Genomic DNA, 17,274 nt, shown 5'->3' with positions numbered 1-17,274 from the left:
TTGGGGGCGATGTGAGGGTTTCGGGACGAAATATGTTGCATGTGTACAGACTAAAGCCTGGAGGGCAAATTTGTGATTTTGGGCTATACAAAATACAATTAATTCAATTCAATTGGGAGTACGCAGAAAGAACATGCCAACTTCACATAGAAAGGCCGCAGCCGCTGGACAGCTTTGAACACAGGCAAGCCGTGAGGCGACAGCGCTAACCACCACATCCCTCTGCCGCCCAATTAGTCTCTTTCAGTATTTTCCAAAATCTTGTTCCACTCCTTGATTCAAAATGCATTCACTAAGTTATTTTTCAATGGAATCTTTAACCATTCGGTCTCCATTCAAGATCCAACACTGCTATTTTGTTTCTACCAAAACGTTTCAGTTCAGTCGCCTAGACGTATCATTTGCTGGACCATCCCCTCCAGTTGAGATTAGCTAAATTAGCTGTGAAGAGCAATGACTCACGGGACTGTGCGTGTTTGGTGCAGATAATTGCAGGGCTGGTGTGCCATAGCCTGGCACCCAGTTTAGGATTGCAGGTGGGTTGGCATTGGGAAGTGCCTATCAAATTGCACATCTGGCCCTTGGAGGGCTCCAAATATTTTTTTACACCCTCTTCAAAATGGGCCCAAATACTGCAGTGCCAAAAGCTTGTTCCTGGTTACTTTTTATGATGATTTTTGTTGTAAAGAGTTGTTAGTCATTTGAGGACAGTGGGACTTTGATAAGTTTCACCAGGAATGAGATGATGTTGGTGATGAGTAGATGACGGTAAGAGATAAGGCAGCGTTTGTTTAAAGGTGTAGGGTAGGATATGATTTTAGAATTTACTTTGATGATAGTAACGGAGGACAGAACTGCGGCCAGTAGTTTATTTCTTGTTCACACAGTTTCAGAGAAGTGTAGAATGTGGAAAGGCACATGTTTTACAACCTCCAGTGGGTTGTCTATAGGAGCTAATTAGGTAGCACTCTGCAGCTGCTCCCCGGGCCGATAATTCAGGGGAATGTTCCTCTCTATGGTGGGCAGTCACTCAGAAAGCAGGCAATAATTCATCATTAGGATATCAGAGTCCAGGTGCAGATGAGAACTGATAGAACCGGCAGCCAGGCAAGTCGGGGCAGTCAAGGAGGAAAATCTTATTCCAAGAACAATTCACAGGTCATCCCACTGGTAATTGAAATAATTTCGCCCCCAGAGTTGTTTAATCACCGACAATTACGTGTGCACGGATAGACACAATTGAGAAAATCTCAAGTCTGATTAAATGTTCAGCCCTTCTGCCACAGTTTACATTAGCCCCTCAGATTTTTGCAGCCCCACTTTCCTCTTTCATCTCCAAATTTTGTTGAGCTGAAGCACTGAAAGCTAATGGACAAATCACATCAAGTTTTCCTCGCCTCTTTTGTCCTTTTCTTATGGACAGCCTCCAAACACTAGCTGCTCACTTTGATTACATTTCAAGTGGTACACCAGCCTGGTTGGATCATCGAAAGGACAAAGCACTGTCCCATTAAAAAAGCCTATGTTGAGATGCAACAAATCATTTGTCTGTTATTAACCCTGAGCCTGTGATTATGCAGATTGCCATAGATTTTTCCTGGTTGCCTGGAAGTGAGATCCAGGGGTGGTTCTCTGTGTGGCAGGCGGACGAGTGAACAGCCGCGCATTACTGAACTTGCCACATTTATCATGTTGACTGATGGCACAGAGAGTCGGTTCCCGGGTCCCGGTGGTTAATGTACTGGGTAATTAACTGTCATTTGCTTAGTAATAGGCCGATGATCAATGGTTTGAGAGGAAACAAATTCTAATCCAGCAGCTGATGAATGCATGCAGAGGCTGGAGCAATTGAAGTGGTGGGAGGGATGGAAAGGTGGGGGCTGGCGAGGGGAGAAAGAGGAGTGGATGGAATTCCAACTGGAGGGACTGCTATCAATTCACCTTCCCCTCTGCAAAATGGATGAATGCCACAATTCCCAGTCAGGTGAATGATGGAGGAGCTGATTGATCATATTGGTCACAGTTTGTTCAGGCAGATTTAAACAATAGCTGTATTGTTAAAGGGCTGGTTCATCCAAATACCACAAAACATATTTTCTCTTCTGTCTGGTTTGGGTTTTGTCAAATCTGCAAAATGTCCTCTCTCGAAACACTAAGTATGCTTTAATCACTATTTTGGCTTGCATGTAAAAAAAGGAAATTAACTCTTGGCTGAGTATGAAAAGTTGGTGTTCATCACGCGCTTACAGCGCCAATATGTTATTATATTTGATTTGCCTGGAATTGTGGTGTTGCATCGTCAGTAATGGGTATCATATTTCTGATATTAATAATAATCATAATTTTATTATCGTGACAACCCTACCTAGAGCTTAATTGCGTAGCATAGAGTTGAAAAAACTGTTGGAAATACTTAACCACCTTACTCTCAGACATGCTTGCCTTCGTACAATATCAGTGGTGCGATGTATATTCTCCATCATTATGCATTTTACTTCCTACAGCCAGTAATTGGCATTGTATTTTGGATTTAGCTTGACAAAGCCCAGGAAAAGCATGGGCGCAGGCTTGAACATTCAGATCGGGATTTTGGGTCCAGTGGGCTAAAACCTTGTGGAATAATTTAATTGGTGTCTGTTTTCCTCTCATCAAATAGGTACCATTGAGCCGTACCAGGCTTTAATGCACAGTGAATGCCTTTTGACTGAAATAAGGTATCGGCGCTTTGACTGCCTCAATTCTCTTTAAAATTCGGATTCAAGCAAAGCATGAATTTTTTTTTTTTAAGCAGAACCACAGTTAGAAGCCCTCCAGATATGCCAGACAGCTCTAATGTTGTATGCCTGACAGAGATGCATTGAAAATATATATATATTTATTACCAACTATAATATTATAATCCAGTGCTGAAGGCACTGAGTCCCAGGCTCTAAAGCGTCATTCTGATTGTGTGAGCCTACACTTTTGAATTCACTGCAACCAAACCGCGCTTAATTTGCACCCTCCCTGGAGAGCTATTAGCGTCTTCAGCATCAAACTGGCAGAGCGGGAAAAAAAGACGAGTGGCAGGTACGCTCCATCCATCTTCCCTCCCCGCAAGGTAAGCCACGGATGCCGGTTTAAGGAGTGTTTGCAACACAAGACCCAGCTAGCCGGCTGGCTACATGCTGGCCCTGCCACAGACATCAGCCATTTCCCCATCTTTGGCACAGCGTGTCGGAGACACAAAAAAAGATTTGAAGATTTGAGTGTATCATAATAAATGTGTTGTTCCCATAAGGTGGTGTTATGTCATTTATATAGCGCTGAAAGTAGCATAGAAAGGTATGGGATGAATTATGCAACAAAACACAGCCACTATTTGGATGTTCTTTTTTTTCATGTTTTATTCATGTTATCTTATGGAATGGGTCGTTTAGATCAGTGGTTCTCAACCTTTTTTTAGTGATGTAACCTCTAATACCGGGGTCTGCCAACGGTTTTCAGGCCAAGGACCCCCAAACTGATGGCGAGATGGAGCAGGGATCCCCTATTGTACAGAGTTTGGTCCGCCAGCTTTTGTTTTTGAGCTTTGCGCTCTTTAGACGTGAGCATAAACGCGATCGGATTGGCTAGTGCCTGTGCTGTCGTATATGCATGAAAGGTGCTGTGAATGAACCGCTGCCCAGCTTGGGAGAGCTCCTGTGGGTAGCTGAAGGTGTGCATTGCGGACTGAAAGACAACGTATTCTCCATCAATTTATCCGTTCGCTACAATATGTTGGATTCATGTCAATGTGTATTTAAAGACAATGAATACAATTCTGATTCTGAAGAAATTTAAATTTGTGGAAAAAAATTGGTTGATAAAAAAGGAAAAGAAATTGTCTTATCGACCCCCCCTGCAGTACCTCCGCGGACTCCCTGTTGAAGACCTCTGCTCTAATAAATTTCTTTGGTACCCCCTAAGAAAAAATAACTTTTTAAAAGGATTTTTGAATGGATGCTAATTTTCTCACGTACCCCCTGGAGTGCCTACACGTACTCCCTTTTGAGAATGACGGTCTTGGATGGATTCCATTTCCTTAATAAGATAAATTGAATAGCTACTTCATCCGTCCATCCTTGTGAATGGGTGTGACTTTGAGATTAGTTAGTCCTGATGGGAATGTGGCACCTTGCGTGGTAGCCCCTGCCATCACTGAGAATGGTTGTTAATGATGACATGTAGTGTTAAAGCACTTTGAGTGGTCGGAACATTTTGAAATGTGCTATACAAGTGCAGTCTATTCATCATATGTCTATCTGTTCATCCATCTGTCTATCTCTGTGTCCGTCCATCCATCTATCTACCTTAGTTACACACAAGCCCTGTGTTCATAGATTAAAGGATCTTCACCCAGAGTTTTTGGGAACAAAGCAGTGTGACAATGGTACAGTAGCAAGGACAGACACTGTATTTTTTTTTTTTATTCAAGCTGGCATGAAAAAGCTTAAAACATCACCTTTTCACTTGAATACCTTCCATCATTTATAGTACAGAGCCTTGAGTGCATGCTATCTGACAAGAAACCTCTCCTTTACATAGGAAGAGGCCATAAAAAGTGCTGCTGTTTTGCTCAACTACTCACACTCATTATCTCACACTGAAACTAAGTTCTTTCTCTTTAAAAAAACTTTTTTTTTTATAAATTAGTTGGTTTTGTAAAGACACAATCCAATGTTCGAACCAGAGTTTTTCATTGATTATTTGTGCAGAAAACCGAAGAAATGTATCTGAAAGAAAAAGGCATCATTGTTTTAATTAAGTCCGCACTAATCTGTCGATTTGCCCTGCTTTGTTTTCTACCACCTACCATGTTACAAGAGATATCCTTCATTGTCTCAAGGTGTGTTGACAGTGGCTCTTAATTCTGTAGATATTCATGAGGTCACAATCTATCTGCTTCCTTTGCCGCAGGGACACATACTTTCTGAAGGTTAATAAACAACCCTGCATATCCTGAGCCCTGAGATCATTTATCAGATTGTGATCTCTTACAGACTCTGAGAGTGGCATGGCGTTTTATCATTTTAACAACGGCGGCTAAAAGTGCCTGAAGACGTCTGCCTAATAGGTTATTTTGTTATATGATTTTGTTATCAGATTTATTTTCCTTGGTAGTCTGGTCTAGGTCGCTCGGTAGTAACAACCCTGAATCCCTAATGAATACTCACATTAATGTCCCTGGAGCAGGAAGAGAAATAATAGGGTCCTCCATGGGCAGTAGTGCTAGCCATGGCCCATCTATTTCTACAGCACAAGCTGTTGTCTTGCTATTTAGTGCGCTACTGTTGCCTATTTTTGTGCCTGATTCAGAGACTCAATCTGCCTCAGCAGCTCATGTTAGTGTGTTTATCGACAGCTGTCACTCTGGTCCTCAGAGGGAAGCAGCACAAGCAATAGTTCTTTTGTAATTCTAATGGGATGCATGTGGGGGACTTGTTTAGTCAATTTCAACAATGGTGTTAAAGTGTTGTGTTCCTAAAACATTTAGGAAAGCTGAAATATTTTTTTGTTCAGTACCTCTGCCAAGAGTTCCCTTGCCCCATTTTCCTGAAATTTGGTAAAAGGGCTTGTCATATAGCAGAACCCATACTTTTTCTTTTTTTTTTTACATACTCATTGCTTTTCACTTTCTTTGTGAGATCATATAGTGATCATAAAGCCTTGGTGGAGGTCTGCTCTCTCCAGGTGCCCTAATTTTTATTGGTTTGTAACAAGTAATACTAGAAGGCCACACAAACATAATAAGTGTATTCAATGTATACATTTGGATTGGCTTCCAAATGTAACTATTTTTTCCTTGACCAATGCTACAGCCTTCAACCAGTTTACATGGGAATAGGGCCAGTGGTTTTTCAGTACCACAATATGGAAATAGAAATGAATGAAGACACCTCTCAGGCTTTCCGCTCTGTACTGAGGTTTTGGGTGGATGACTAACATCCTGTGTCTTTTTTATGGTATCTCAGGTTGTTTGGCGTCACAGGGAACTGTGCAGCCTGCAGCAAGCTAATTCCAGCCTTCGAGATGGTCATGAGGGCCAAAGAGAACGTCTACCACCTGGACTGCTTCGCGTGCCAGCTCTGCAATCAGAGGTGAGTTATTGGACTGCAGTACCTTCGTTGAAGCAGATGACTGGTCAGGCTCGCTTTTCGGCGAGATTTGCCGTTTTAAAAGTAGGTCATCCACATGAATTGTGTAGATCCAAATAGTTTTTTTTGGGGGTGGGGGGGTCAACTGGCCGCCCAGCATTGGGCTTTGCAAAAAAACATCCCTGATGTGACGTGGTAGACCTTGCCAAACAGCGCTGTTCTTTACGGCGTTTTGATTTCCCTTTCTTTTCATCCTTTCACTCCAACTTTTCTTTTCTGTACCGTCCTGCTCTTTTCTGTACTGTCCTCAGCTTGTCACGCTCACAGGAGCCTCCCCGCTCGAGCAGCATGCCCCTCCCAGTTGATGCCCCGCCCCCTACGCCACATCAAGTCTGAATGTGAAAAAAAAGATCTGAAAGTATATGTTTTAAATCTGAAAATATAAGATTTGTATCTGAAAATATGAAAGCTGCAACCGAAAAATATAATGCAGTGAATATCAAAAAATAAATGAAGTGAAGATTGAAAAAAAATATTTGATTCTAAAAAAAATATAGAGCTGACCCAAAACTATATTCAACCCGAAAATATTTTTTGTGCACTTATTTTTATTTTGAATACATTGTTGTATTTTTCAATGTTCAACAACAAAACTTGGACTTGGATTTGGCTCCAAAGGAAAGGCCTTAAAAGTGTGATTGAAGTGAATAATAATCTTTCAGAAAAAACAATAGCTTTTGCTGAACTTTCAGGCTGCTCCGGCACTAATATTAATGATAATAATTGCTAGAAATACAATAGGTTCCTCTACGACAAGTCTTACAGAGGCCCCTAATTTGGGAACAGAGGTAAGAAGAACATAGAATGCCAACTAACAAGTAACCTTCCTGACGTTCCCCTGAGGTTTTCTATTTGTGTTGTTAACCTTCAAAACACCTTTGATAACATTCTGTTTTGTGCATTTGCTTGAAGGTTTTTGGACGGGGTTCCCTAATTAGTACGTCAGAGCATTAAAATATCTTGTCTCTGCGATGTGAACTCATGAATTGCATGCAAACCGATCTTTTAAAGTCATATTCCTGCACAGAAAATATAGAGAAACAAAATGGAAAACAAAAAGTTGGAGCTGAGTAACATCTGCAATTAAAGCTGGTGCCATGCCATAAATCTTTGCCTGGCCCTGGAGAAATTGTGATGGGCATCTGAATGGTGCTTGCGAGGCCATAGCTAATTTTATTCAATAGTTCATCAACTGGCCTAATGTAAAGAGAAAGATTTGTTCAAGCTTTAATGCGTTTTAATGTGAGAGAGCAGAGTTGCTCTACCTGGACCTGGCTGATGAAGATTAGCTGACTTCTTCCATTAGGAGAGGTGGTCTGGTGCAGTCGGCTGAAGTGGCAAGACAATAACTGAGTGCTAATTGTGCGTAACAGGGTCCTTTGCCTTCAGCATGCGCAATGCGTCTGAGTCGTGTTTGTGTGTGTGGGGTTGCAAATTTGGGAACAGAGGTAAGAAGAACATAGAATGCCAACTAACAAGTAACCTTCCTGACGTTCCCCTGAGGTTTTCTATTTGTGTTGTTAACCTTCAAAACACCTTTGATAACATTCTGTTTTGTGCATTTGCTTGAAGGTTTTTGGACGGGGTTCCCTCAAAGAAACGTGACATGATGGATATTTGAGGCTTTGGACAATGTTCCTCCAAGGCTACATGAACTGTGTAAAACTAGGAGCACTGGATGACAACAGCCTGGCCAGCTGTATTGACACACAGAAAGAATTGTCCAGATTACAGATTAATATTTCTATTCTTTGAAAATTAAAAATCCACTGCTATTTAATTATATTAGAGAGAAGGCATCTCTGCCACGGGTTGCTCAAACACTCAGCATTTCAGACCAAACTATCAAGAATGATGACAGGTGAGAGGAAAAATGTATCTGTTTGAACTGTCTGTGCAACATCACTTAATAAGTCAGGTCTAAGCAAGTTTCTCAACATTTCTATCCAGATGAATAGAATGACCTTTTGCAAATATTCCCAGCCTTAGCCTGAGATCTATCAGGAGATCTCACTTAAGATTTCCTGAATAGTTTCTCAGCGTCTTGCTGCCTGGAAATGAGCTTCTGGTCTTTGTCTGGCATACCTATCTGCTGCCTTGTTCATCTGAGCCCGTTCTGTCCCCTCTCGTTTCCCAGCCTCAAACAAAGATGAAAGCCCCCCTCCCCCTATTAACCCACCTTCCCCCGACGGGCCCTTCAATAAAGCAATCTAATCCATCTCACAAATGGCCCAGAGATTTCTCTGTGGAACATCATCAGAAAATGTGTAATCTGATAAACAGAGCAGGCCATCACAAGGTCAGCAGGGGTCCCGCCGTGTAATTATCCGTTGCTCCGGCGGGTCAGTCTGTGTTGCTGTTTGAAGGTTGGATCGCTACAATTAACTTTGAACACTCCCTGCCCCCGCACAAAAACCTACTCACATATGCATCAATCTATGCCATCTGTTCCTTTACATCCACATCCACCCTACTCTATCCACAGTAATTATTCTGATTTCATCATAAGCTCTCTGCAAGACTCTAATGGTCATTACTAAGCTATTAAGAACCTTGCTTAAGTTATAGGCCAGTTTGTGCCAGACAAAAAGACTGCCCCGAAGGTTGAGCGTGGACATGTCAGGGCAGTCATGACTCACAACCACTTCCCTCTTTTTTGTCATCATCACCATCAAACTGGCAACAATCTCTTACTTGCCTCAAAAGAAGCATTGCGAGCTGAGCCTACTTCAAGTATAAGATAAATGGAACAGTCTCACCAGTTATCTTACTTGTTTATCTGCCAGAGAGCAAAAGTCCATCTGCAACCCTCCTTGGTCCTTTGAAATTGGTATCAAGCTGGGGGAGTGAATAGCTCCTGTCCCTGTTCTATCACTGAACATATAGGATCCCACATTGGCTCTGAATGCTCATGTCTGAACCCAATGTGGCTATACTCTGTTAAACTAGACCGTTGTGACCTTCCCAGCTGCAAGACCTGTTATTTTTCCTCCATGATAGAGGAAGGGAAGCAACAACGTGGTCTCGGAGCCAAAGGGACAGGAGGGCTAGCTCTGAAAGAAGTGGCTGTTGGCATGGCTAGGGGTGTTGGGAATAAGGACAGAGATATGAGACTCAATCCAGCAAGCAGTTAGCCACAGATCAGCCCTGGGGGACAGCTAATCGATGGGGCTGTCGTCCAGCCTCATCATCTAGCCAGTGCTGGCCCAATTTCCCCCTGATGAGCTAGAGGCCACAGTAGGGAGGCTGAAGGAAGGTTAGAGTAGGGGGAGCAGAGGAGAGCAGGATGGGTGACAGTGTAGTGGAAGGTCACTGCTGATAAGGGAGGATGCTCCATACTGAAGCCTTGGAAGGAGAGACTGACACCAATTGGGTTCAGCACAGCTAAGCTCAGCCACTGATGCCTTGTATGTCACGAGTTAGGCTTGTTAGACAAGGCCTAATAGCCAATAAGGGACACAGTTGTCAGTTTGTGTATGATTGGTGTTGAGAACTCGGAGGCTGTGCAGCCAGCCTACTAGAGAACACAATTTCACTGTAATCCTGCCCAATTTCAAGTAGAAATGACATATTTTTTACAAATAAATGTCAATGTCTCTTCACTCATGGAGATGAGAGAACAGTGTTTCAAGCAATAACAGCTAAAGATATTTTTAGCCTTATAAAGACCTCAGCTGTGTTACCGTCAGAGATCATATCCTCATGGTGTCGTCACAATGAGTTGACTATAGTCATTTCCACGTTTTAAGGGCGGCCTGTTCCAAAGAATGCAAAGGGGAAATATATTTGGAAGGGCATTTGGGATAGATGCAAATATGAGGCGGTGTTGATCAGAAAGTTGCAAAAATGTACTTATAGTTTACTGCAGTGGTAAAGGGTCAGCACTATGTCCTGTTGACTATTTGTCCATAGAACAACATGTAGGGACTACATTTTTGTATGATTATTGAATCAAATATTCAAATGAATCCAGAGATTTTTTTTAATATTATTTGTGGAGAATTGGTTATGTTAATATTAGGGCTGTCAAAATGAACCCGTTAATCTATGCGATTAATCTGGCCGAGATTAATGCAATAAAATATTTTAACGCAGTTAACGTGACTTTGCCCAATAAAGTTGACCCCGGAGTCAAAACCGCCGCTAATTGCAGTCAGACAGGATGGAGAGAGCTTTTTGCATTGGAAGTAAAACAGTAGCAACAGTAATACAGCTGAGAACTGTGCAGAGGAACTCCTACACATGTCAAACAAATGGGGATGAGTTGCAAACTGACCACTTTAAAGACTCTAAAGACTGTCTACTGACAGGTTAAGCTAGCTGCTGGGCTACTTCCATCTCAACATCCTCCGTGACACACAGTCTGCAGAGGACCACCACTGTTGTACTAAAAGACAGTGGCTTGAAAAACGTCCTAGCTAAATGTTGGGAGATTGTTGGCACTTCAAGTGCAAGTTCAAAGTGCACAAGAACAGCAGGAAGAGTCGCTTGTTCAGCATGTTCCACCCGGGGGAGTAAAATGTGTCTCGTTTGGTGTAAAAGAAAAAAAGAATACAATTAAACAGTGTCTAAAATGTACACTTTCTGAAGTGATTACTCATTACTTACTACATTAATAGATTTAGTCTTTAGAGGAAAAACTAACTTTTAATCGCGATTAATACATTTCAAAATGTGCAATAAATTCGTTTTAATTAGGGTTTTTTTAATCTATTGATACCCTTAGTTAATAATCATTGCACAGTTATTGCATATTCAACTTCCTTATAAAACTTGTAGTAGTACCATTTGTTAGTCACTGACAAGGCGGTTAACACAACTAATAGTATGGCTTTGTCCATTTGTGTTAATATTGTTTGATTAAAAAATGTTTTTTGGGGGGATAATGTAACCAGACATCTGTTGCGTTGAGCCTCACACACCAATAAATAAAACCAGAGCATTTAGTAACTACAGTTACGAACATTTATATAGACACAGAAAAGAAGTGTTTCTGAACCTGTAAGCACCCTAACTGTAATTATATTTGGTGCAGTTGAGACTATTTTCTCTCCTTGACATCTTCATTTGAGTGGAAAGTGAATATTCTAGTTAACACGGGCCTCCGAGGCAACGCGCTGGCATCGCAATACATCTTTTAAGTGTGCGCCCCGGTGGAAGCCAGTCTTTCTCTTCCTCTTACAACAAGAGGTCTCGAAAGACTCATTAGTCACAATCACCTCCACGTTGAGGAAGGAGGAAAGTCAAGGCAGTACAGGGAGAGGCGAAGAGAAGCTGACTGACTCTGAAGATCGAAACCATGATACTATTGCGTAACTATGTAGCCACAAACAGATGTGGTGTTAAGCGGGACCTTTTGATTAAGGTTGAGGTATAGCTCCCTATGAGCTGCTCAGTTATAGGTGTTAGCACATACGGTTTGGGTGTCAAAATAAAGGAAAAATCTGAACCTGAGTAAATACAAGATAATGAAAGCAGATGCTCCCACACAGCATTCAGGGGCTCACTGAATTTGTTTGTTAATGAATGAAATCATATGCCATGGTCTTTACCGTCGACATATCGCAACCCTAATTGGACACCAATTTCAGATCTTTGCGCAGCATGGCAAGTGCTTCAAATTAACTAGAATGAGTAAAAATACAGTACCGGTCCAAACTTTGAACAGGTACTGTATTTTCTAGTATGTTAAAGGGCCTAATGTGCAAAACTGCATTTATTATGACTCACACGGAGTGAGTGAAAACTGGACCAAAAACCGCTGCTAACTTCTGGATTGTGTCAATCAGTTTGCTCCAATGCAAATGACCTACGGGTATTTATCGGCTGCAGCTCCAAACAGTGATGAAAACATGACCGTGTTGTGGCCACAATAATCCCTGCTGTTTTTTGATTGTATAATAGAGAAAATCAACATATTTGGAAAATTGTTAGAATTTTTTAACATACGACATTGACGTACACAATATATAACATACTAAACCTAACAATGAAATTCTCTTCTCAATGCCACAAGGGTCTATTCGCGGTGATGATACTGTGCCAATCACTGAAGCACATTTCAAACTTACCAGAAACAAAATAAAACTCTTTTGGTTAGTCATCTGTTCCAACAACCACTAACTCTGTTTGGTAGAAATAAGCAATTCTCAGAGTAAGATGTGAAAAGACATACGTTCTCTTTAAAAGCTCACAGACTCCATTGGCATACAACAAAGCAACACAATAAACCTTGTTAAAATCACCTTTCGCTGTTTAAGAGATTACAGACTTTTTGCACACTTGCACAATATATTTTCATACACTATATAGTTACGGACATTTCTCTATTTATTAAAAAATAGAATATTGCTAATATAAAACAAGTCTATACAACCACACCATTTACATGTGTTTTGATGAAGTCCAGTCACTCCAAACCAATATGTTCGAGTAGAGATATAGATATGATGTTAGAGCATAGAGTATGAAAGGTGCAATAGTTTTAAAGTAGGAGAAATGTCTAGGGCAACACTATGTCCTTTATCAGACATGGCTGTGTAATATCCTCATCATAATTGGTGCACAGATGTCACATATGTTGTTGACAGAAACAACAGAGCAGAAACAATTTGGCAGTGTAAAATAAATGGAGGGCTGGGATAAGAGCTGCTAGGAATGGGGGGAGGGGCTGATACAGAGGGAGAGAGTGGCATTGCGACTGGAGACAGGGTGTATCAAACTAACTAAAGGGAGATCAAGTTAAAGTGGCAGTGGGCTGGGCCTCAGTAAAGCCAAACACAAAAAGAATCTGAGGAGAGGTGTCATTTTAACAGGATATTTTTATTACTGGTTGCGTTCCATAAAAAGCATCTCTGCCTCGGCTTAATTGTGTCAAACAGACCGGAATAATGAACATCAATCTTTAGTTGGCTAATAAAGGACAGAAAGCATTCTGGCATTAACCACACTACCGTGCATGTGTGAGACAGGAATATTATTTCTGAATAACTCCCCCACACCTTTCTAAAAAGGTAGCTCATTTTAAATGAGGAATGTCCCCTGAAGAATGGTTCAGCTTATAGAAAGAGAAAAACGACTTTCTTTCTCCAGTCAAAGCTCCACGGACGATAGGAGACATTCTGTCACATTCTTAGGAGTGTCTTTTTTTCCAACATAACTGTTAATGTGTCAATTGTTCATTAATATGAACACATGCATTTCTATTTGTAGCTTTAACAATGTAACAAAAATATGTGAATAAATAAAGAAGCTAGAGAGGGCGGATTTCATGTCCAAAAGATGCCTTTTATTGTCTTATGGCCACAGTTTTAGAAATACTTCCTGATATGTTGGATGTTACAAGGAGTTTTTTTGGCAAAACTTCTGAAAAGAACGTCAACGTTCATTTATTTCTTACATAGTGTGTCACACAGTAAACAGTAACGTTCATGTCCTACGTTGCTTAAATAATACGCAGTTTAAGGAGCTACATCAGTATATGTAACTTCCTCAGCGCATTTGGAAATCATTTCTAGAAACTATTCTCTCACACTTTTTGGTACTTTGTGCCAACACCTACAGTGTAGTTGAATCCTACTAATTGGTCCCAAATGGATACAACAAATAATGCTGTGAATCTGCCCTGCAGGCCTGAATAAATGCTGCAAAGGAGCCTGAGCTCGTCAGGTACCTGAGTTCTACTCGCTCTGTGCCGGTCCCAGCACTGAAGTCGGCAGTCTAAACATCCAAGCAAGTCAAACGTTCCGCGTCCCCTTACACCCCCCCAAACCCCGGTAAACACTGGCATTGCTGCTCGCCCACCTTGTCTAACCTGCACAGTGAGGGAGATAAGCAGCCCTCAGGACAATACAGATACTATACTTTCTGCTTTTACGCGTTCAACATAATCTCCAATCGGAACTGCGCTGAAAGGTCAAGCGTAACTGTACACCCCCCTGTAACTATACACTCCCCCCTGGCTGGAGCAGGACGGGCTGCTGTCGAGGTCGTTGGGTGTTTCTGTAAAAGCTGCAGGTAGAAACAAACCCAGGCTTGGAACAGAGATAATTCTTCCCCTCAAGCACTGCATTTCCCTCCATGTAATTGAGTTGACTGTTAACTGGAGGAGAATAGTCAACCCCCCCTTCTGCTGTGTTGTAGAAGAACGAGGGGGGGAGGGGTGTTCCTACTAAGGTTATGCTTGTGTGAGTAGAGAAGCTAGCAGTAGGCTAGGCCTGCTAGCCTAAAGCTCCATACTGATGATATTATTTTTGCTTTTGTGCTTATGTAAACTGAACCCCCCCTTCACACTTGTCTTTGTGTTGCACAGGTTTTGTGTGGGAGACAAGTTTTTTCTGAAGAACAACATGATCCTGTGCCAGACAGACTACGAGGAGGGGCTGATGAAGGAGGGCTACGCTCCCCAGGTCCGCTGACCCCTTAGGCCTATGAGGAGGAGGAGGAAGAAGAGGAGCGGGGAAGAGAGACCTGAAGTAGAGCTTTCCATCACACAACAAAAAGCACTATTGCCTCCTACCCTGCTCCAGCCCACATGTAAATAACTGAGCAGGCTTCCCCAGAAAGACACACTCTGCTGTACAGAATAGCCATAGAGAAGCCACATGTGGCAGGGAGAAGATCGGGGAGCCTACGGCACACTTCTAGTGTGAAAAAAATAAATAGTTTGTTGATTTCTTTGTTTGTGACGGATGCTGCCTCTTCCCTCCTGGCCAACAGACACTGGCCTCAGAACGATTTCTAATTGACTGCTCATACTGGCCGATGGAAAGAAAAAACAATATATATATATATATATATATATTTACCCACCCAAAAGCAGTCTTTTTATCTGAAAAGGACAGACAACTTCTACTTGAATCTGACATTTACTGAGGTATTGTCAATCAATGTAATTTTGAAGTGATCTTTTTACTGGATGATATCAGATTTAAAACAAAGTGAATGTAAACAAAAGATCAGCAAAACGAACGCTGATCACACATTTGTGTGTGTGTGTGTTCTTCTTTCCCGCGGTTTGCAAGGGTGTGTGTGTGTGTGTGTGTGGAGGTCTTCTTTCTTCTTTCCCGCGGTCTGCAAGGTTTGGTCTGGTCCATATAGAACTACAGGATTTCAAAATTGATCACAAGAATCAAGTAGTAACACTTTCTTTCCAAATCACACTGCTGTATTAGCTCCAGTGTTTGTAATAAAATCTGTGTGTTTCTCTGACTGGATTAAATTGTTCACGCAGCCATTACATCTATAGATTTGACACCATTGTGTCACTAGAAGACAGTTGATCCTTTACGACTGATCACATTTCCTTCTGGAAGCAAAAGGTTAAAGTGTGTTTGGCTGTTTCTATTGTCAGTGAAAAGAGTTTTGCTGAAATAAGTCGGCAACTTTTGAGAACATAAAGGGGGACATATCAAGCTATTTTTCAGGGCCATACTTTTATGCTGTTTTCACAAAAATAAGTATCTCATTATGAATATACCTGTAGGACCTGTCTCTCTAAGCCCCCATCTCAAAATAAAATCTTGTCTGCTCTGATTGGCTTGCAAAGAAAATTGTCTGAATAGAAAACGACACGCATTACCGCCCCACGCAAATATATGTGTAGAAGCACAGAAAAGGACATTTTCAATGATATGTCCTCTGATTTTTCAAACTTCAATGTAAAAGCCGTATCCTTAGTGATTGGGCCACACAAAATCTTTAAAACAAACGAGTGTTGCATCATATTGCCTGCTCAGACGGCAAGCAACATTGGTAACTGGCTGCAGAATTTAGCAGCTAGAGAGCCACATTCTTTTCACAGCAGTTTGTGGAGGCCCCAAAATAGCTAAAACTTCTATTCTTCAGTGCTATAAAGACTCCTGTTCTCCAGGGAAAGGTTGATGATGCTCTGTGTCTGCTAGATGTGTAAATAGACCGCTCACCGGTTGCAATTAAAGGATTACATTTTTTCAGATGTTTCAGCTCTGCTGCTCTCAAGTGGTCAGAATAAAGAATTGAAGCAGCCTCAAAAGTTAAGGACTAGACCTAATGCCTGTGGACAAACATGTGGTTGTGTGTCGTGGGGTGACTTGAGTCACCATTCCATTCCTGAAATGCATTCCAGTAAGCAGTATTTGGGCAGCCCGGGTCTGGACTGGAACTCCAGGCTTCATCCTGAGAGACGGCGGTGTATTTTTTGCTGCAGACAGTCTTTCTATTTATGAAAACCTCGCTCACATTTGTCAAATGGAAATATGGGGAATTGGCAATGGCGCCGGGTTGATTTAGTGGTCGTTAGGAGTGTAGCAATTGATCGGGATGGTGGTGTTGGTTAATTTTTTGTACATTATTTATTTGATAAGCATTCATTTAAAATGTGTAATTTGTTAAGCTGATATGTGAATCCATTAGAGGATTTCTAAATCTACATTTGGCTTATGTTGAGGGTTGCTGTCTGAAGCTTTAAACGGCTTTGGGTTCAGGTATCAGCACCGTGCGGCAGGTCAGTCACCTTCAGGCCTTCTCATCTCGGCCTCGGTAGCTGCCCTGCTGCAGAGAAGTTACATCCAGTAGTACCTCAGCAGAGCTCGGCACTGTATCTAAGTTCTTTAATTTGTAAATTGTGGGTGTACATAAAAGAAATATTCATTTTTGCTTGCTATTGTACAATGATTTCTTTTTATGTGTCATCCAGCATGAGATGTTTATTTTTAGGACAACGCTTGTAAATACTGTAATTGTAATAATTTTAAGCACAAATGTAATACAGTTTTATTGTGTTACTTGTGTGTGGCGTCTTTTTTTCTATGACTGCTATACAGTTTTTTCTGTCACAGCTAATGGGACGCAGTTTGTAAAATATCGCATGTTTTAAAATCCTGCTCAGTTTCGGCAATATATTACACAATATTCATGTCACTTTTTCAAACATTTAGATAGAAATTCATGCAATAACTTTTCCAAGGATAATGCAGTAACTTATTTATATTTAACATTTAGATGAAATATTTAGATTATTTAACAACTTTGTGTTACTGCCAAACATCTTTGTAAAAGCATGAATTTACATGAATTTCTCTCTAAATGTTGTCTAAAAAGTGACATGAATATTGTCATG

General features: G+C 41.3%; 1 protein-coding gene across 6 annotated transcripts in view; it reads left to right on the top strand.

The window, feature by feature from the left end:
• Nucleotides 1–16,939, top strand: part of lmo3 (LIM domain only 3) — a 41,072-nt gene extending 24,133 nt beyond the window's left edge. For 5 of the 6 annotated variants that reach the window (XM_040174608.2, XM_040174610.2, XM_040174609.2 and 2 more), the window contains 2 exons: nucleotides 5,994–6,119; nucleotides 14,488–16,939. In XM_040174608.2, coding sequence (XP_040030542.1) covers nucleotides 5,994–6,119; nucleotides 14,488–14,593 — 232 coding nt within the window. In that variant the 3' untranslated portion in view covers nucleotides 14,594–16,939. Of the gene's footprint in view, nucleotides 1–5,993; nucleotides 6,120–13,806; nucleotides 13,908–14,487 lie in introns of all 6 variants that reach the window. The other variant, XR_013467407.1, reaches the window with a different exon arrangement.
• Nucleotides 16,940–17,274: the final 335 nt, after the last annotated feature.

Source organism: Gasterosteus aculeatus, chromosome 4 (genome assembly GCF_964276395.1).
Source record: "Gasterosteus aculeatus chromosome 4, fGasAcu3.hap1.1, whole genome shotgun sequence".
Lineage (NCBI taxonomy): Eukaryota > Metazoa > Chordata > Actinopteri > Perciformes > Gasterosteidae > Gasterosteus > Gasterosteus aculeatus.
This window is presented reverse-complemented; position numbering and strand designations above follow the sequence as displayed.